A 22,917-nucleotide genomic window follows, 5' to 3' on the forward strand; every position below is an offset into this window, starting at 1 on the left:
ATCGTAGCAGGTGGCTTGTTTTTCACCCACAAAATTTTTCACTTAATTGTAGCTTGAATTTAATCATTTTGTGATTATGCTTACAATTTCATTGATTTTGCTAGAATGATTTCTAATTATATTAATTAATTTATTTAAGCTGTCAAGGCAAATTTGGAGGTAATAGATGGGATAGTGTAGTTACAAGTTATTAGGGGGTATAAAAAGACTTGAGAACAAAGGACAGTAAGCTATTTTAAATCCTATGTCAGGGATTTGGAAGAACATTTAAAAATTAGATAGGTTATGTTCTGCTTTATCACTCCATGTTGTTTTTTTTATAACCTTTTGGCAATACGCTCATGATGCAGTAATATCTACAGAGAGGCCTTTTACACTCTTCAGCTCAAATTCCCATATAATAATAGACATGAGATAGTATCTAAATGTCAATTTGTTAGGGTAAGCAACTATAAACTGCTGGACAATTTTTGTCTCCTGTTAAAGGAAAACAATGTTTCTCACCCTGTTCTGATGCTCTGGCAATCTGGACCTCCTCCCTGCAGGCTTCAAATGGTTAGCTGCAATTACCTTTCATCCTTGCTAGTACTTAGGAGAAATAAAATAATAAAATAAAAAAGACAGTAGGGGAAAATGTTTTCTTGCTACATTCATAACCAGTCACCTTGTTTTCCATAAATGAGTCTAGCAGTATCTTTCCACTCCTCCTTGAAATGTACTCTCTCCTTCTTGCTTCATCTTTAAGAAAAGACATTGATCTGTTTATTCAATGCTTCAAGCATTGAATTATTACCAGCTACAGTATTTCAGAACAGAAACATTTTATTTATGTTTTCTCTTGAAGATGCAGTTTATTCTGACAGTAATATATAAATGGAGACAGTCCAGTAAATTTAATCTATAATGGCTGTTAACTTCATTGGTTTCTCACAAATCCCTCTAGATATCACTTTCTTTCTATTGTGTCCCAAAATGATAAAACAGTTTATGAAGAACAGCCTAATTATCTGTTTCCTATTAGTCTTTGTTATTGCAAATAGGACACTGTACTGTGATTTTAGACACATTTCTGATTAAAGAGCAAAATGGCAAATTATGTGATTCCAGGCATAAACCTTGGAGATGTGTGTCTCAAGGACACACGGCAAAGTCAAAATTGTTTCCCTACTTTGCTTTTTCTCACCAGAAATAGTATCTGTTCATTGACTTATACCAGTAGCATGTAACTGTAGTTCTTCTGCAGACTCCTGTGCATTGACTGATAGATTGCTGGAGGACAGAACATGGTATCATTCACTACACTAAAATCAAGGTTAATGTTCTTATCCTCCTTGTACTCCTGTCCTGATAAATAGTCCACACATGCTCTATGGCTTGGAATGTCTTGGTCTGTGTTTTTTAGAATTAAAAGGATCAAACCACTTTCCAAGTATAACAGACATGAAGATTAGAGGTCAAAACTATAAAAGTAATATACTGCATATAAATGGCTACTTTCCAAGACTTCGAGATATATGCTTCAAGAGGGATCAGAAGATAAGTGTATTTAATATGAATATTTTTAACCTATAGTTCTACTGATTATGAAAATTTACTTTTCTTCTTGATGTTCTTATTTTGCTTACCATTTATCACTTTGATATGTGGTTCCAGTAGCATACAGTTTTGTCACAGAAAGCTTGAAAAAGCAAAAGCAAAAAGCAAAAGCTGGGTTCTCTTCCGTTTTACTTTACCACTCACTGGCATAAAACAATGGGATTTTCCGTATTTACAGAAATCAAAGCAATTCATGGTTACAGAGAAGCAAACAAAAATCTTTAATCCCTAATAATGGGAATCAGAAAATAATCAGGAAAACTGATAGCAATTTAATGTCATAGGCTTGGGAAATTGTTGAGAGTTTAAAAGAAGAAAGGGGGTTCTTTGCATCCCACATTAACTGTAATGGACAATGACAAATCAAATCAAATCATTCTGTTCCAAGGATGATTTTTTACCCTGTACTTGGTTTCATAAGATTAATAATTTTATGTTTGTCTGCAAGTTTATTAGTTATTACAGGAAACAATGAAAATTGAATTGGTGTGCTCTCAGGAGAAAGTAAAAAATTAAAAGTAAAATGAACAACCTTAATATCTGTAAATACAAAAATCTATTTAAATTATGTCATTGTTTATGATTATTAAGTGGGAAGAAATTGGAATTCTCATTCCATCAAAAGACTAATGACTCAGCTCCTCTGCCCAAAATGAGCCCAAATTGATTCTGACCCAATATGTATTTACCAAAGTTGAGATTGTAATATGTAAAATGTCATTGAAACTTCTGCTGTAATAGCTGTATAATGGTGGACTACAGAGACCCGGTTTCACAGCAAGGTGAAAATCTATATCCTCACAACAAAGGCAACAACAGATTTAATGGTCAGTGGGTGGTGGTGGCACAACTGATCAACCTTACGCTGCTAGACTGTGAGGGCAGCAATGTATGACAAAGAAGCTGGTTTAGGGAATAACAGATACAGTACAAGTATAAAGACAGACTTGGAATGACTTAGAGAAGGGGGAAGGATTTGTGGGCCCAATTTTGCAGGTAAAATATAGGAATATTTGCTTATTATTTTTATGGTTAATATTTGGTAAATTGGAATAAATTTTAACTTATTTCTGTCAGACAAAAGGGATTACTGATAGCAAAAGTGATATTCAGAGATATTATTTGGGAAGCACATAGAACTTGTTTTCCTAGAGTCTTTTAACTTTTAATCATTATACCCTCTAATTAATTCTCAGGGACCCATTTAAATTAGACATATATGGCAGATAGGAAGAGATAATTTCCTCGTTTCTTGTACATTAAAAACTACTTTATTTTGAGTCCTTTTGTATGTACTGTGCTACAGCAAATCACAGAATCACAGAATTTCTAGGTTGGAAGAGACCTCAAGATCATCGAGTCCAACCTCTGACCTAACACTAACAGTCCTCCACTAAACCATATCCATAAGCTCTACATCTAAATGTCTTTTAAAGACTTCCAGGGATGGTGACTCCACCACTTCCCTGGGGAGCCCGTTCCAATGTCTAACAACCCTTTCGGTAAAGAAGTTCTTCCTAACATCCAACCTAAAACTCCCCTGGCGCAACTTTAGCCCATTCCCCCTCGTCTTGTCACCAGGCACGTGGGAGAACAGACCAACCCCCACCTCACTACAGCCTCCTTTAAGGTATCTGTAGATAGCAATAGGGTCGCCCCTGAGCCTCCTCTTCTCCAGGCTGAACAATTCCAGCTCCCTCAGCTGCTCCTCGTAGGACTTGTTCTCCAGGCCCCTCACCAGCTTCATCGCCCTTCTCTGTACTCGCTCAAGCACCTCGATGTCCTTCTTGTAGCGAGGGGCCCAAAACTGAACACAGTACTCAAGGTGCGGCCTCACCAGAGCTGAGTACAGGGGGACAATCACTTCCCTAGCCCTGCTGGCCACACTGCATCTTATATGAATGAATATTAAGTGTCTTTGAGGAAAAAACTTTTAGGCTTCTTAAAGACTTTTTCATTTAAGGCAAGTAGCATTTTATACATATTTGCACTTCAAAAAATGCTCAGTGAATTAAAAAAAATATCAGAACCAACAACTTGAACTATAAGACTGCTGCAAAATGATCTCCCATGTTGCTGCAGGCACAGAGAGCTTCCAAATTAGGGCAGGATGTCTATCCTTTTACCATGTGAATTTGGTTGGCAAAGCGGAAAACCAGTGACAGCCTGTAATTTAAAAAACTGAGTCACAAACCCTGAATAACAGATTTTATATTAGAAATGGCAGCTCAGCTAGACACTGCTGATAGAAACAGTAATGATGATGGAAAGTTTGCTTCCATTATGTGTTGAAAACTTAAAAGTTGTGTGCTGAAAACATTAAATGAAAGTTTTTGTAACTCCTGCTGTTACGCTTTAATCCAATTAGATTAGCATAATATAGTACATCTTACCTTACATCAGATTCAACAATTTGAATTAGTAGTGTAATTTTTAACAGTTTTTCATTTGCTTTAAACAGACACTTGCAGCTCGAAAATCTGGTATTTCCATGGCCATGCTCATCCGGACCTCCATAAACAATGAAGAAATGGTAAGTGTTTTCAATGGGAGGTTTAATTCATTTAAATAATTGAGAAATCTTTGTTTAAGGTGTTTTAGAAATTTTCTTCATTAGAGAAACCAAAAGGAATAAAGCCGAGTGCATAAGCATTTCTTTCATTGTGCGTAAACTTCCAGGGACTTTAATGGTACAAAGCTGCACTAAGGGAGGTTCAGACTGGATATCAGAAAAAAATTCTTTACCATGAGGGTGGTCAAACACTGGAAAAGGCTTCCTAGCAAGGTGGTTGATACCCCATGCCTGTCAGTCAGTGTTCAAGAGGTATTTGGATAATGCCCTCAAATAACATACTCTTTTAGTTAGCCCTGGAGTGTGGTTGATAGTTGAACTAGATGATCTTTGAAGGTCCCTTCCATTTGAACTATTCCATTCTATTAAGTAGAATTTTCTGCCTGATCCACAGTGACAAGACTGGTTTGTCATTATCTTCTGCAAATGCAGCCAGGTGCTATGCTATTTGAATTTTGCCTTCTCCAACTGCTGTTCAGAACTTCACGTGAATCATTAATTTTGATCCTTAACACTAAAGCTAACTGCAAAAGTTTGCATGGAAATTCACAATTTCAAATGGCCAGGCTATAAAATGGCAGATAAATGTTGCGTCACTAGAAAAAAATTAATGCATGAGGAAAAAAATGTCATTAGCTGACTGTCTATTAATATCATTAATACCACTAGAAAAATAAATCTTCTTGTGGTTATGGAGACTTCTATGAAAAGATAGCTTAGTGACAAAGGCAAGTCAAAATGACAAATGGAATATCAAGAATTTATAGAAATATATACGAAAACACTGGCATTCATTATGCTACTGCATTAACTCATTATATACTCAGCTTTGAGGCAGACTAGCTCAGAAAATTTGAACAATGTCAAGAATAAATAAATAAATAATGAAAGGCATAAAATCACTCCAATGCAAGAAAGACATAAACAAATAAGGTCTGTTCTACATGGTGAATGATGTGGTGAAAATGTATATGGAAAAATTATTCACTATTTCTCCTAACACAGAAGCTAGCAGTAACCCAATGAAGCAGCAGGTGTAAAACAAAGAAAAAGAAAGCAGTCTTTGCACAACCTGTTACATTTTCATCACCACAGGATTAAGGAGGATCATAAAAGTGTTAAGAAGTCTGAGAACACAATAATTCTATTGTTATTTAAACTCCAGCTGTTTTCTCCAGACTTGTTTTTGAATGTCATTTTGTCCTTATCCTGCAATCCACCCCACACTGGAATCTGAAGGCTGATTTGTTTTTCTTTTTCAGTTCTCATAGATGACTGAGACACGTTTTGATTTTGTAGATATAACTCCTACTAATTACGTATGTGATCTTCGATGAAGAGAATTTTAATTCATACAAGAATTGACAAGGATAATCTTATGAAAAATCCTGTTCTTATAGCTCATAAAATCTGAATGTTGTGGTTTTCCATTATTGATTTCACTTACATTTTGCAAAAGAAAATTACTTTAAACAAAAATGAAACAGGTGCTATTTAGTTCAGTAAGATTTAAATTGTGATGCAAGCAGATTTATATGGCTGAAAAAGAAGCATTAATTTGAATGTATAAAATATTTTGTGTCCCTCAAATTTTCCCTTTGGTTTTCCTCATATTTCTTGTGCAAACATAGTATTCTAGAATATATCCAACATTGGGGGAAAAAAAAAAAAAAAAAAAGAATGTTGACTTTTTCTTGTATGGTAGTTACGGTCCATAGAAGAAAGGAAAAGCAGAATGTTGACAGTCATTCTGGGATATAAAACCCACAGCACAGGTGTACACACATCTATCACTCCTCTCTGATTTGTTGTGAACTTTTTGTGCTTATATGGTGATCATAAAGGAACAATTTGGTAATGCTCATGGATGGATTGATGAGATAGGAAACAGCTGTTGTTTGAAATGATCTTTCAGCATTTATTTTTTTCTGCAATCTTAAAATAGCAAGAAAGGTTGACAAAGAACAATGGAATCTTAAGAAACATTGTAACACTGAGGGAAAATTCTAGAGAACAGACTTATGTCATGCAATTGATACTAAATAACATTTTTCAGCTATGTTATAGCTCATACAAAAATATCTGGTTTTAGTGAATAGACCCTAAACTATTGCGCTTTACTGAAAAATGTCTACTAAGCAAACAAAATTCCACTCATAAATATTACTATCTTTTGTGACAACAAATTCAGGTTCAACAATTATATGTCTGCCTTCATGTAAGGACTACCAGTTTGGGACTTTGGATGACTAAGGGTGCAAATAATTTATGGAGTTGGTACTAATTGCTAGAAAATGCAGGATAAGAAAGAATAATATGGACTGCACCACTGAGTTAAGAAGTACTATTCAGGAAAAGAGGAAGAAATATCAGTGGGACACTTGATGTAAACATTTATCCACTGATTGTTTTTGATGAAAAGCTAATGAACTATGATCCAGGAGAAACTAAAAGGTAAAAATGTGCCAAAATTATTTTTATGCCATTGTACTCTAATCTCAATTTAATCCAGACCACATGAAGAACTGAGTACTAGAAATAGATTATTCTTAGAAATCTTTAAACAAAAGTATTCAGTGGAAAGTCAGACAACAAAAATAATTTAGAAATATAAAAGTTAGTTTGATGAGGAAAATATAATTTTTACTTCAAAGAACAGATGAATAAGAGAAACCTGTCTTATGCCAGCCCTTGTTAAATGTACTAAAGTAAAAAAAAAGCAAGTGAGTGCTCTTTCTAGGATAGATACAACGACAACAGTACAGGTGGTAAAACTGACTTGCAACATTTAAAACAATGAAAAGCAATACTTTTCTACTTAGTCAGCAAGTGGCCAGTAGAACTTAATACCCTGAGGCATCACCAAAAGAAAAAGTAGGGCAAGATATGAAAACAAAAAGAAGAGAGACTTTCAGGGATAAAACAACTCTTCAGATACCAGATCTGATACCAGATACCAGATATCAGATACCAAATACCAGATATCAGATACCAGAACTCTTCACAAAACCAGATGAAATAATAGTCACTGATGAAAGTTAAGAAAGAGTAACTTTGAGCAAGTTATTCCTCTAATTAAGAGTTTTCTGCTTCTTGCTTTTTACTTTTTACTTTCCCTCGACTTTTTCTGGAGTGAATATTAGTGAATCTGGTAGTAGCAGGTTATTTGACTGGTTAAATTAGTTATAGAAACTAGTATGCCTTCAGTATGGAAAATACTTGAACTAATGCTTTTTATTAAAAATTTCAATGGCACTTACTCAAAAAAATAAATTATGAGGTTAAAATACTGTGAGCTTTGCCACTCAACACTACTGTCCTTCTGGCATATCATGTTCATGGCCACGTTTTTCTGTACATGTATGTTCTCTACTCTGATCCAAGGATGTTTTAAGCACTGTCAAAGTATTAACTTCAGTGAAGCTTAAGCATATGCTTTCTCCTCAGCATCCATTTAATTTCTTTGCTGAGCAAAGATGTAGAGCTGCAACTTTGTGAAAATAATATATAGCTGACATTGAAAAAGTATCTGAAGTAATATATGAGAGATATAAGCTTCATTTGGAAGGATAGGCAGATAAATAAATAACCCTCCTATGTGTTAACAATATTAAATATTGCCATGCATATAATAGATACTTTTAAGTGAAGCAGAGTACTAGCAAAGAAAGCTTATTAACAGTAAAATAAATACAATTCTCCTTTAAAAATGTGTTTTGTTTTATTAACAAGACAGCAGCCTAGAAAGGGAAAGATCATATTCAGCAGCAAAACTGATATTTAGATTGTGTCTTTCTGAAAACTTCATTTATTCTAGGATGTATATTACAAGGCCTATTGAGCTGTGCCATTTCATTACTTACTGCTCTTTCAGAAGCAGATAAAAGTTACTGGCAGAATACCTAAATGATTTATAGCTTATGAAAAATCTGTGAGGCTGAATTAGGGTGAAAAGGTGAGATTTATACTGATGCTACCAGAGTTCAGGAGTGTAAGAGTCATTTGCAAAGAAATATTCAAAGACCTGGTGGTTTCTGTTTTCTAAGAAACACAGTTCCTCAACAAGCAGCATAAATTCACTTTCAGTTATTTTGGAAGTTTTCTTTTTGATCTCCATAGCTAGTAAGCTGTAATATGAGGAGCAGGGGGCCAAAATATGTACAAAGACAAACTTTTCTGTGTTAGGTGGTTGTGACTAGCCCACTCCTTCTTAAACTTCCAAATTAAACCAAAATAGACCTCCCTTTCTTTAAGGAGAGTTACTAGGTAGCTGAGTTTTTAGAAAAGACCAAGAAAATACCACTTGAGAGCAACACATATTTTTTAGTCATTCCTGCTGTAGTAGTTTCTTTTCCTATCTTTACAGTGTACACAGAGGTGCTAGGATCAAATGTCCATGAAATGTCTGATTTCACAGAGAAGCTGTTATTAGAATGTAACTAGCAACCTTAAATCACAGCTATTAAAGCCTAAGCTACTTAGCACCATTTGTTTTCCTTACTTCTAGTGCTTGAAACTACGAACCAGTTGATTTGTAACTACAATGTAATGGTTTTTATGTGGTTGCAAATGTTAATTATTTGATGGTTCTGAGTATGCCATGTTATGCAAATATGTACAAAATAAATCTTTTATTTTTGTTAGACAAATTATTAGTAGAGTATCCCATATATTTGAGGGGAGATGCAGGCACATAAACACAAGAACATGTCAACATACTATTAGAGAGGATAATATCTCATATTTGACATGTGCTTACCACAGGTGAAGAAATATTAAAATTATTAAGTCCTAATAATTAGTCCTATTAGTTAAGTCTTAACAAGCACTATAAATGAGTATAATCAGTTGAAAACTGCAGCTACATCCCTTGTGGAAGAAACACATAGATCAAACAATAATGGTTTTATTTTCTTGGTTCCAGTTTAAATTCCTTTTCTGTTTCTCTGACTCCACTCTTAAGCTATTTCTTGTTGTTTAAGGAAGATTAATCCTTTGAGTATATTCATACTCTTAACTGGTATTCTAACCCAGCCATGGTTGGTTTTTTTATATGTAATCAGAACTGTAGCAGTAAATATAAAGTTCATATGAACAAACCACACAAATTCCAAAATGTTTTTCCCCAGTTTGCTACAGCTACACAACCAACATTACTTTGTGTTATATCCACACAAGATCAAGTGATGGCAGAACAGATTTTCAGAAATATCCTACTTCTGACAGTGTTACCTTTTTTCATGTGATTTCTTCCTATCAGAAGCAATCTATCGATTTACAAGGGAACAGGTCTAGAACTTCTAATACATTCATGGCAGCTACCTGTGCATTTAATGAAAAAATGAAGCAAGGTCATAGTTTGGCATACAGTCCAATTGCTGCTTACAGACTGCAGAGTGTTTCTTATTTTCAGTAAATCAACTGGACTTGAAGGACTTGAGAGATCTGGGTGCCTAAAAACAAAGTTTGAGTAAACAAAACAGATCAGTGAGGCTATATAACCCTATGTTTTATATAACACTCCAGTGACTGCTTTGTCAGTTTTCAGCTCATTAAGCACTAAGAAGCTGAGATTCAGGTTGTTTGTAATACTAATCAGTGAACAGCTGGTAATTGCGCTCTTTCTAGAACTGGTCATGGCTGCTATAAGTCAAAAAAATTCAAAGAAATTGGTGGCTGTTTCTAAGAGAATGGATCATTCTTGCTTATTAGGTAAAAATCATCTTGGTTCCTAAAAAGGAAACCAAGAACATGCTACAATGGGAATACAGAACTATAAAATTTAACCTGGTTTAATTCAATGATGAGATTATTCAGTATTCAGTATTAAGGAATAGCAGTGTATATAATCAAGGTATATTCTGTGCAGTGTGCCTAAGTCCCCACAGGAGGTGTTTAAATATTGAGAAATAATGTTAGATAACTAAAAAGCATCAGGGAATGCAATGCTAATAATTTTTTTAATTTCTGCCTCAAGACATAAAATAACATATGTAGGGCTCTGTTAATAAAATAATTGACTGAACTGTTTCCAACTTAATTCTCCCATTTCTGTAATCAGTCATAAAGGTCATTCAGACTTCCTTTGTTTTCAAAGGGCAAGAAGAAATGAGTAAATCAGTATTTCACAGATGAACTAATACTTCTATGCATATTCTGATATTACTATTATTAATATTGGAAGTGTAATTACATTCTTTAATTCCAAGCTCACTTGTATGAAGCAGTACTTCAAGTGAAGTCCTGATATGTTTTTTCTCACTCAACAGAAAATACATGTTTTCAAGAAGACATTGCAGGCTTTGATCTATCCAATATCATCAACTACACCTCACAACTTTGAAGTTTGGACAGCTACAACCCCTACATACTGTTATGAATGTGAAGGTCTACTTTGGGGCATAGCAAGGCAAGGCATGAGATGTACTGAATGTGGTGTTAAATGTCATGAGAAGTGCCAAGACCTTCTAAATGCTGACTGTTTGCAGAGTGAGTATTTTCTGTAAATCTAACACTTAGCAGTACATAACACCTTTTGATTTTGTCTGTATGCTCACACATTTTCTGAAATGAAGGGCCAAATTATCAGAAATTAGTGAAGGCATGATGATTTTCTTTGGTTCAGGATCTAACCAGAAACTAGAAAGTTAATTTTGTTCTTGGAACATGGTGAATGATGCCAGTCAGTTGCAAAATAATGTTTTGTAGCGTCAGTATATTATTTACTTTCCATTGCATATGGCAGCATCTAGAGCAATATCTTTCATGAAGTTAACATTCTTTGTTTTAACTCAGAATAACAGAAATCTCAAAGCAAAGATAAAGAAAATACTAAGGATACTCATTGTAGTCATAGTAATATTCTTTCAGCAATCAAAATACCTTCTTAAAATTACCTCTGTAAACCCATACGGTTCATATGTTAGTGGCATAAGAAACAGTGTGACCAGCAGGGCTAGGGAGGTGATTGTCCCCCTGTACTCGGCTCTGGTGAGGCCGCACCTTGAGTACTGTGTTCAGTTTTGGGCCCCTCACTATAAGAAGGACATCGAGGTGCTTGAGTGAGTCCAGAGAAGGGCGACGAAGCTGGTGAGGGGCCTGGAGAACAAGTCCTACGAGGAGCAGCTGAGGGAGCTGGGCTTGTTCAGCCTGGAGAAGAGGAGGCTCAGGGGCAACCTTATCGCTCTCTACAGATACCTTAAAGGAGGCTGTAGTGAGGTGGGGGTTGATCTGTTCTCCCACGTGCCTGGTGACAGGACGAGGGGGAATGGGCTTAAGTTGTGCAAGGGGAGTTTTAGGTTGGATGTTAGGAAGAACTTCTTTACCGAAAGGGTTGTTAGACATTGGAACAGGCTGCCCAGGGAAGTGGTGGAGTCACCGTCCCTGGAAGTCTTTAAAGGACGTTTAGATGTAGAGCTTAGGGATATGGTTTAGTGGGGACTGTTAGCGTTAGGTCAGAGGTTGGACTCGATGATCTTGAGGTCTCTTCCAACCTAGAAATTCTGTGATTCTGTGGTTGTAAATACATTTGAGTACACCAGCAATAAGGATTATGCTGAGAGAATATCTGCTATTTCAAGTCATTGTAACAAAGGAATCTTAAAGAATATAGATGGCAAGGTAAAATAAATATTACATACTTGTTAGATGGTCTTTCAGATTTACCTTATGATTACCTTATGAATATTATAGTGCGATTAAAAATGTAATCCTCTTTTCAGAATTGGTTAAATCACTATAGTGGTATCCACAGGGCAGAGGGAAGAACACAAAAATAAGAGGAGTAAATCAGATCTTTTGCAAATGCCAAATCATCTATATATACTGGGAAAAAATATCAAGCAGGAAATACTTTGGGACTAGAATTAGGATGAAACAACCTCTTTATCTTTTTCTTTGGACTGGAAAACTAGTTAAAACTCAGCTAGTTCTGAGTATAATAATTTTGTTTTTCTGTGTTTGCATTACCTCTAATTTGATTGCAGTTTACTTCCTCCTAAGCAAGGGTACAGGAACTGTTTTTAAATGTTCATATTGCCACACTTCCAAAGAGGGGCTGAGCTGTTATTACCACTCAAAACTAGCAAACCTTTCCTTGGATGTAGTACAACACCTTCAAATGATAATTACAAGTCAATCCCACTTCTCCCACTTCCAAAGAAACTGCAGCCAAATTGGTAAGAGATGAGCTGTTTTTGTAGGTAACATAAACACGTACAAGATGCATCTTTCCCTATAACAGCTGAAGTTTGGCTAAAGCTGAAATACACAGAGTAAAATTTTCATCTTTTCCTCAGTTTCACTTATCTGAAACAAATCTCACTCCAGAGTTTCCCTGGCTCATGAATTATTGCCAGCTCCAAAATACATAAAATTACTTCAGAGAGCTGTATTGCCTTCATAGAATTTTTACAAATATATAAATGATTAGGTTGAGAGAGAGCTGGCAAAAATAAATAGGATTGCAAGTCATTTGTTCTATAATCATGTTGGAAACATTAAACAGCTTAGTTTTGAAAGAGTAAACCTCTAGAAGATAAACTATGGAAAAAAAGTATTTGACAGATCCAAAGGCTCCTGATATTCACATTTGTACACAAAAGTTTTTGAGCATCCTGACATGTTTTTTCATCAGATTTATTATGCAATGAGTTTGAGTATTATGCTACCTTAAACATTTTAAACATAAATGAAACAAGGTATGTGGACTTCAGCGTTCAAGCAAGAACAAAAAAAAGAAAAAAAAAGAATTGTCCAGTGCAGTTCGATAAATGGCTATTTGTAAGACAGCTGATGTTAACACACCATAAAGTGAAGGAATGCATTTCATTGTGGTTATTTTTAGCACAGTCATCATTTTGGCTGACTTATAATCACTAGGACATATTGGCCTCTCAGCTTCTGTAATTTTTTTATTCTTCTATATGTAATGACTACTAATGTAGATTGTAGAAACAAATTACCATCTAAAGTTATTTAGGGTCAATATCTAAGCTTGTTTTAAATTAGGTTTTTAAAAAAGAAATCAGTAGTATATTTGTTAGACTTCTCACCTTCAGCAAGATGCCTCCTTATAGTATTAGGTATAATATTAAATCAATTGATTCCAATCTTGCTAAGTTTGTATTAGTCCCTAGGGTAAAAGGAGCTTGTTAATTCATACCACAAGGTAAGTTACGATATTGTCTTAATTAGTCTGATCAATACTGCATGAAGAAAGCTGCTGATACTGTCAGCAGTAGAAGATGCAAAACCAGTTGTAATAAAAAATAAATAAATAGTAGAAATAGAAGGCTAAGCTGATTTTTCATAATTTTTTTTTTTTAATTTTGCATTTTGATGCATATTCCAATTTTATACTGTCTCAAAAATCAGTAAGAATTTCTGCAGAAATCCACAATTTTCATTCAGAATGTGTCCATGGTTTGTTCCTAGGTTATGATATTATATCTTTAAAAGAAAATGGAAAATGTTGTTTTCATTCATCTTGCAGGAACCACCTGTCTCAGTTTCCAGGCAGCTCAGTGATCATCAACTCATGAAATAAAATTACTGGAGAACTCTCCAGATGGTATTTGATTTCATGTTTACATTTAATTCTTTTTGTATTAATTCCTAATTTTAGAGTCCTTGATCTCCTCATGTCTTATGAGGAGAGGCTGAGAACACTTGGGTTGTCTAGTCTTGAGAAAAGGAGACTAAGAGGGTGACCTCATTGCTCCCTACAGCTTCCTGAGAAGGGAAGTGGAGACAGAGACGTCAGTCTCTTCTCCCTTGTAATCAATGACAGGACATGTGGGAATGGCACAAAGCTGCCGTCAAAAAATATGATGACATTTAATGGTATTGTAGAGAAGGAACTGAGTTTCCTCTACAGTGAGAACAGCACTAAAATATCTGAATTCTAATTGCAGAGCAAGTTGTTTAACAATTTTTTATTTTTTTTTTTTAACCATCCATTTAAAAGGAGGAATAATCCTTTGTACCTTTCATGAGCTGTGTTAAAAAGACTAACTAGATAATATTTTCCCAACTTATGGAAAGGTAATATACTTATTGCTGCTAGCGATGATGATGAGTTTAGTCTCATCAAGAATTGGAATAGAGTGCTTAACACTGCAGGGATTTCAATTTATGCTTCCAATATCTGTAATACCATTCTGACAACAAAAGTCTGATATTTCTTTCCTCATACACACACAAGATAAAAAGTATGGTCATGTTTCTGTAAGTTATTCCAATGCAATGTGTATTGCAGAGACATTGATCAGAAACACTTTAACCTCACAGACAGGGGGCACTTTATAAAGAGAACTGTAAAATGCCTCTGAGATTGGTTATGACTTTTGGAGACAGAAGACTCTCTACAACTCTCCTGGGAAGAATTATGAATAAAACCTGTAGCAGCATGGTGTCCTTATACTTTTATTTATTTACAGTAAAAGCTGCAGTGGTTTTGAAGTCCCAGACAAATCAGCACCACTGCTTGAGTATTTTATTTGTTTTCCAGAATTATTTTATAGCATAGACCTGACATACCATCATAGGTTAATACAGTCTAGCAGTCATTATCACATAGATAATATACTTTAATCTCTTCTATCATCCTCATATACTTACTGAAATTACTAATAATGAAAATTTTACTGAAGAGTAGAACCTCTCTATTCCATACATATTATTCACCTGAGTGGTTACTCAAGAAGCATTTTACAAAAAGCCATGAAATTTAATAACACAAGCACAGGCATTGGGTTGATTGAGTTTTAATAACACAACTTAATTCCTACTGTTCAGCTTTCTTCTTATGTTTTTTTGACATTTGGTAGTACTGTGAGAACAAAGTGTACTGTCAGGTTGCACTTCAGGTGATATATGGATGATTACTGGCATATCAGCAAAAACAAATGTTGCTCTGTCTCAAAACTGATCCTGAAATACCTGTGTTCCATCATTCAGTTTCTATTGAGACTGGCCTTTTCAGCAAAGAAATGCATTTCTTTGTTGTAAATATATTTATTTTATTTAGGAGGTTCTCTGCTTTCTTCTGCCCTGAAGTTTGCATCTACTAATAGGCCTGTATCTTTCTACTTCATAATAGGAAGGAAGGAGACTACAGATCTCTCCCTCGAATCCTACCCATGGCTTGCAGCTATTAAGGGTAATGCAGGGTAATGCAGATTCACATAATTCTTAGTATGCAAAACTAGATTTCATAAGATTCTCTAACCCCATCAATTTCTTTCCAGAAACACAATTGTTTATGAAACAGAGTATTCTTTCCCTGGCTGGTCCCAGTGCTAGTACTTCATTTTCTTTAATCTATTCAGTTGCAACCTGAATGTCATATCTACTCTATGAGAGACAGGACACAGAACATCCCAGTGTTAGGACAGAGCTTTTGTGAATCACTTTTGCTCATTCGTTAGGTTTGAAGAATAAGCAACAAAGTGTGATAGACTCTGATCTGGAGTGAGAAAGTCAGGTCAGTGTTACAGAACTGTTTGGCAGTTAGGGTAGTCCCAAATTAATCATAATATTTAAATATATTTTGAATGCTTCCATTAAGTGAATTTATGTGATAATTGCAATTTATATATTTTTTATGAACACTGTTCAAGTAAGGAATGAAAAATCTTTCCTGGAGTGGGGGCAGAGTCAGTAAATACTGAGATGTATCTGGAAGTGGTCAAGAAACTATCTGAAGCTGCTATGCCTGCTATTGTTCATTAGATTTCCACTGTGGGAGAGCATAGCAGGAATCCAGGTTAATCTCTTTGCTGTCAAATTAAAAAGTCTCTGAAAAATGAGGTGGAAATATTAGCTGGTTTAAACATTGGTTTTGTTAATAATATATTTGTCCTAATGGAACAAGTATGTTTCCTGTATCATCCTACTGTAAAAGGAGAGAGAGAAAGAAATAAAGATATTGCACTGAATTAGAGAAAAAAGAATATGAAATTTGAAAATTATTAGTAAGTGCATTATTTAAATTTAACTAACTAGTAAGAGAGGCAAAGGTCAGAACAGAGTCAGATACTGAACACTTCTGTACACCTTTCTGAAAGAATCAGCATACCTAGCCGTATAAGAAAATTTAGATGTTCTGATGTTTTCACAGTACTGATCAGTACTGGATAGTACTGATTCAACAAATATTTCTGCATATAACATGTAACTGGTTGAAGTTGAATATTAACTTATATCATATCTCAAAGAATAACTATAAGAGTCTTGGTATTATCCACATGAAACATACATCTGCTTTGAGTAGTGCAGTGTGAAAAATTGTCTGGAGAACTAATTGTCTGGAGAAAAAAAAAATAACTAAGAAAGCAATATTTTAATAAATGTGTTGACCTTTTCTGTGATTTCAGGAGCTGCTGAAAAAAGTTCCAAACATGGTGCAGAAGATAAAACACAGAACATTATTAGTGCTATGAAGGAAAGAATGAAGATCAGAGAAAAAAATAGGCCAGAGGTGTTTGAAGTGATCCAGGAAATGTTTGATATTTCCAAAGAAGATTTTGTACAATATACAAAAGCAGCAAAACAAAGTGTTTTAGATGGGACATCCAAATGGTCAGCAAAAATCACCATTACAGGTAAATTTTCTTCTAATTTGTGTGATCTAAGAGTTCTTTCCTTCCTAGTCCCCTGGTTCAGGAGTAAGATTCATTGTACTTAGGGCTGGAACTGTATGTTAAACTGTGAATTGGGTGCATCTATAATTGGCTGAATTTGTAACCTCCTAACTGGAAGTGTTTTAAGCAAGAGTTGTTGGCAAAAGTACTTTATGTTCCACTTCTCTAGGAAGGAAGATAAGTAAAAGCTCTTGTTCTGTTTCTTCTACCTTCTACTAGTATCTCCTGTGCTTGAGAATTTTTATTCTTTTTTTTTTTTTTTGCCCCTGATAACAACTTATAAGAGTTAAAGTTCATGACAATTGAAATACTACAGCTCAACAATTTCACTCCCCATTGTTTTGTGATTTATCCATTTTTATTGCCTGAATTAAGGTCAAGCAACTTCTCGCTACTTTATAGAAACTTTCCTAAAATATCTGTTTAAATCAGTTCTTGGTGCCTGATGTTTCACACCTGTAATGTAAGGTAACTTTCCCAACGGATTTTACAAAATATATTCCATATATGTTCTGTAAGACCAAACATATTCACATTGTTACAAAAAATACCTTTTCCAGTTTGTCAGTCCTGTTTACTGGAAAGCTTTAAAGTGCAGAAAGAGTATTTCATCTGGATATGACTTTACAGGTGTCAAATAAACAAAATGATAATAATCTGGAGAGGTAATAGTAGTAATCTTTCCCTGCTGGTGTTTCAGAGATGTATACTTCTAGGTAAATGTTTTGGGTTACAGAAGACTTCGCTAATTCTTTCCTTCACTGGCACAATGATGTATCCATCTTTTAAGGAGGGGGAAAAATAAAAAATAAATAAAAATGTTTTACCCTGTATTTATCCTTTACCCCAAACTTCTTAAGCCAGGCTGCAAGGCATTTGCTGCAGTCAAGTTTTATGGGTACTTTATAGGTGAAATTTTTACTATGCTTCTCATCAGGAGCAGCAAGTAGGGTATAATTTCCCCTGTGTATTTTCTACTGTTAGGTCATCTTCTGCAGTGCAGCTATTGCAAGCAGCATTTGTGCCTGAATATTTGGTTCTGCTCTGAGAAAGCATCCCACAAGCATAGTTTTATACTTTCATAAAGCTCAGCTACTTTCATATCAGGCCCACCGAGTCAAAAGGGAAAATAAGAAAACATCTCTTTTCTTTCTCCTTTGCTGCCATACCTGAAAGAATAAAAAATTGATGGGGGTCTTTGTGACTTGAAGCTTGACATCGGAAATAAGTGTTCCACAGGCCACACAAATATCTTCTGTTATTATAAAACGGATTTTGTGTCTTCAGTTTTGAACCTTGCTTTGTTCATATCACTTTCACACAGCTGGTACAGGAACAGAAGTGAGTTGGACAGGTGAAGCTGTGATCAAAATACAGTATTTTGAAAAAAAGCTAATGGCTTTGTCACAATTGCAAGTCCCAAAAATGTAGTTCATATTACATTTTAAGTGAACTTTTGTACATTTACTCTAAAATACCCCTTAATACTTTCCAACAGTTGTACTACAATATTCACCATATTCCTTGGTATACAGCACAAGCATTAATAAATAGGACCAGAAGTGCCAGTATGCGCTGCAAGAAAACCCCAAACATTATCAAGGGAAGTATGCTAATAACTGGAGAAACAGGTTAGACATGGGGTCTCCAAAGTTGGGTTTGTGTGCATTGGGGTGCTTGAAGAAAATAGTAGAACTAGTATTTTTTTAATCTAATCTAGTATTTTTTTAATCTAATTTTTTTTTAATCTGTCCTGGTTTCAGTTAGAACAGAATTAATTTTCTTCCTAGTAGCTGGTGGAATGCTGTGTTTTGGCTTAGGATGAGAAGAGTGCTGATAACACCCCGATGTTTTAATTGTTGCAGAGCAGTGCTTATACCAAGCCAAGGACATCTCAGCCTTTTGCTCTGTCCTGCCAACAGGCAGGCTGGGGGTGCAGTAAGAGCTGGGAGGGGACAGACCCAGGACAGGTGACCCAAACTAGCCAAAGGGGTATTCCGTACCATCTGACATCATGCTAAACAATATATAGGGGTGGCTAGCCGGGGGGAGGGGGCCGGACTGCTCGGGGTTAGGCTGGGCATCGGTCAGCGGGTGGTGAGCAATTGCATTGTGCATCACTTGTTTGTACATATTATTATTTCCTATTATCACCATTGTATTATTATTATTATTGTTGTTATTATTATTTTGTTAATATTATTTTCCTGTCTTATTAAACTGTCTTTATCTCAACTCACGGGCTTCACTTTCCATTTCTCTCCCCCATCCCAGAGAGGGAGGGGGGAGGGTGAGCGAACGGCTGCGTGGTATTTAGCTGCCAGCCGGGTTAAACCATGACAGAGATAAGAAAGAAATTTAATTTTACTAATATTTAATATACAGCTTGACACTGGCACTGGGCTGATTCAGTCCATGTGGGAGAGGCACCTGTGTAAGGCAGGGTACAAACACAAAGAGTACTGGGTAAAGAGTGGGGATTCCACAGCACAGAGGGCTGCTCAGTGTCACCCTCACTCATTCATTCACTTTCATCATATTCTGACATAGTGTAGTTTATGTGTTCAGATAAACGGGTTTATGGGTTATATTATCTAGTTTTAACCAAACTAATCATCACAAAATGGAAAGTGGCTCAAAAAGTTTCCTGCAAAGAAACTGCATTTTGAAGGTAATGCTAATAATATGAGCACAAACAAACAAAACAAAATGCCTTCTTATCTAATGATCTAATCAGTTCTAATCAGCAGTGTCTACAGTCATGTGATACTGAATCCAGCACTCTAAAAATTTCATTAAACTTTATGATGAATTTTTAGAAGCCTCTTTGAAGGTTTCTAACTCAATTGCAAAAATAAAAAATCCACATACAGAAATGCTTGTTCTTCCTGACACAGTAAAGATGGTTAAAATAACATATGGAAAACCATGGAGACAAACTAAAATGCATTCCTTTGTCAACAAATACAGTTGGAAGATGCACAGAAAACATTGCTGAAGGTTTGAAGAAACAAATAGAAAAAATTAAACAGTGTAAGCAGTTTGCTTTAGAGTTGGCTGAAAACAGATACTTCTAACATGTCTCAGTGTGTAACACTTGCTAGAATCCATTTCAATAATAAAATAATGAATTACTTTTTTTTTTTTTTTTTTTTTTTTTTTTTTTTTTTTCCTCTGTGAGACTCTAAAGGAAAGATGTACCGGAATGAGTATATTCTCAACAGTAAAAAACTTCCTTAATAAAAAGCAAAGTCTTGTGGAAAAATTGGCAAGTGTAACCAGTGGTGGAATGGTTATATTAACTAGATTTAAAAAAAAAAAAGGATTCTGAGGAAAGGTTACAGAAATAGCACAAACTATATATTGTTATTGCTCCTTCTTCTGTTATTGCAGCAAATATTATGGAGCCAGAAATGCACCAAGTGCTACAGGCTGTCATTGGTGTGGTTAATTTTATAAAAGCAAGACCTTTAAATAGACTCCTTATAATACTTATTAATGATATGGCAATGACCACAAAAATCCCAGTTATTTCATGACAGAGCACATAAACAAGTTCTTAAACTTAAAGATGAGTAAGAAATTTTTCTCTTACAAAAAGACAAGTATTCCAAATTTGTTGACTTTATGAATTTGTTGACATTATGAATTTTTTGGTTTTGTTTTTCTTCCCAAAAAATAAACACATTTAAACTATCTTCTCTGGACAAAGGTGACAATTTAATATTTCATTAGAATGGAAACATTTTTTGAAAGTGCTATTGAAAGAACATTTTGAAAACAGATATTTGAAAATGTTTCCATATAGACTTTGCTGCTAAAAGTGTCACCTACCAAAACTCTCATCCGTACTCTTAAAAAACATGGATGCAGAATTTTCTACTTTGTTAAAAAAATTTCCAAATGAGGGTTTCCAATGTGCTTTGAACCTATTTGGTAAAAATACAAAAATGCAAAAATTTAGTTTAATTAGTTTGCAAGAACTGATTGACATCTGGAAAAATGAATGGCTGAATTTCAACAAAACCCTTTGCATAACTGGTGGATAGGACAGAAAAAATATGTCATGGTTTAGTAAGTGTAGTCAATGATGCACTTCTTCCATTTGGATTTATGTTTCTTCTTCATGAGATATGTTTTTCAGCTATGGCAGCCATTAAATCAAGTACCAAAATAAACTTGACTTAAAACCAGATCTTAAATCACTATATCACAAACTGTTAAATCAAGATTTTCTTTAATAATGAAACATATTCAATCACTTTATTCTCACTAAAAATATTAATGATAATTTCTGAGATAACAAAAGTATTTTGCACCATTAATAACAAAAACTATTTAGAACATTGTTTCATCTTTTTTTTTTTAATTTCTACTTCTGTGCATGTTTTTTAATGTAATTAAAATTATAATTAAAATAATATTATTTGTACAGTGCTACATGCCTATACTTTTTAAAAGTAAATCAACAAATATATAGATTGGGGTTGTGTGCTCAAAAAAATTATACAATAGTACTATTATATTTCATGGCAGTTTTTGGTATATGAGGAAGACTTGTTGGGAGATGGACTTCCCATTTCTATTGCTGAAATGGAGAACTGACATTCAGGAGGGGAAGGAGAAAAGCATTTGGCAAGCGGACTGTGAATGAAATATTCTGTGAGAGTTTTTGTGTGTTTTGTTAGCTATGCATGGCTCTGTTGTCCACACTAAAGTCCAATTGTCTTTGAGTCAGTACATAAACTGTCAATGGAGCTGAGGAATAACAGATATGTGCCAGGAGAAACCTTGGGAAAATATGAGATTGTTCATCAGATGGACTGTGAAAAATGGAGGCCACTCTGAAGGTGATGGGACCGTGCATGAAGCTCAAAAGCATAGTTGTTGAATTGTGTGACAGTCACCAAACTTTGAGGACATGGAGAGGTGTGTGAAGGAAAATATTTAAATCATATTCATGCTTTTAGTTCTACCTCTAGGATGCCTTGTGTTCAGGCCAGTATAATAGCTAGCAATTCTGTAAGAAATTTTCAAGGAAGAGTAGATTCGCAGTGAATGGGGAAGATGAGATGATCTAGTTTGTTCCTAAGAGTTAATCTGTTCAAGAATGAGGTGTGTAAAAAGTAATAAACTTCAGATTTTTTTCACTGAAGTCAGCAAATGTGACTGGAACCACATGTGTAGCTGATACACTGAGTAAGAAGGTGCCATTTTTATGTATTCGTTTTTCAGAGCATGCTGAAGGAGCTTCATCATCCACAATGATTGACAACAGAGAATATTTATTAAATGCTACCACTGAGATGTATTAAATAATATGTGCAAAATAATAAAACCTAGCTATGCTGATTTTAGGGCCACAGCAAGTGTTTTAATGGCAGTTCTTTGGGTTTGGTAGGCTGCTATTTGTCAATTTTGCTTTTTCTTGAGATTTTTGTTTTTACTAATTATGATGAAAAATCAAATTAGGTGTATTTATGTTTGCTACAAATAGCCTATACACATTACCTATATACACACATGAACTGTCATTTATACTTAGTACTTAAACAGTTGATAACAACTGATCTGAACTGTCATCCTGTCTATGGTAGAATGGAAACTATTGTGAAAATGCTCATAGTTTCTCTTTCACATGAGAAAGAGAAATTACAGTCAGGACCATGTTTCTCATGACTAGTTTCATAATCCATTGTGCAGATTTTTGAAGGTCTGGGGATTTTCATTTTGAATTTCTTTTGATCTTTGTGATTTTTTTATTTGTTTATTTTGGGGAAGAAAAAATAAAAGAAAGAAAATTTTATTCAGGATATCATCTGGCTCAAGCCGAATTACACATCAGTATTATTTTGCTGTGATGATGAAATCAAAGTTCAAGAAGAGTATCTGGATTATACATGGCAAGAAAAATATTTGTTTTGTGCTTTGTCCTGAATCTAAAATTATTAGCCTATTAAACAATATTTATAGATTGTATTCAGTCCAGAACAGTAGTTAGAAGAACCTTATCTATCTCCGGAGCAACAGAAGCTGGGAAAATTGACCTAGAAAGCTTTGTTTCAGCAGCCCTCATTCTGAGGTCTTTGTTTCCTGTTGCTGCTG

General features: G+C 34.8%; 1 protein-coding gene across 1 annotated transcript in view; it reads left to right on the forward strand.

The window, feature by feature from the left end:
• UNC13C (unc-13 homolog C) overlaps positions 1 to 22,917 on the forward strand; it is a 163,993-nt gene that overhangs the window by 43,258 nt on the left and 97,818 nt on the right. Inside the window, exons 5-7 of the mRNA XM_084293339.1 lie at positions 4,058 to 4,129; positions 10,438 to 10,657; positions 16,546 to 16,773. Of these exons, the coding sequence (XP_084149465.1) occupies positions 4,058 to 4,129; positions 10,438 to 10,657; positions 16,546 to 16,773 (520 nt within the window). The remainder of the gene's footprint in view (positions 1 to 4,057; positions 4,130 to 10,437; positions 10,658 to 16,545; positions 16,774 to 22,917) is intronic.

This window comes from Netta rufina (genome assembly GCF_964035555.1).
Source record: "Netta rufina genome assembly, chromosome: 11".
Lineage (NCBI taxonomy): Eukaryota > Metazoa > Chordata > Aves > Anseriformes > Anatidae > Netta > Netta rufina.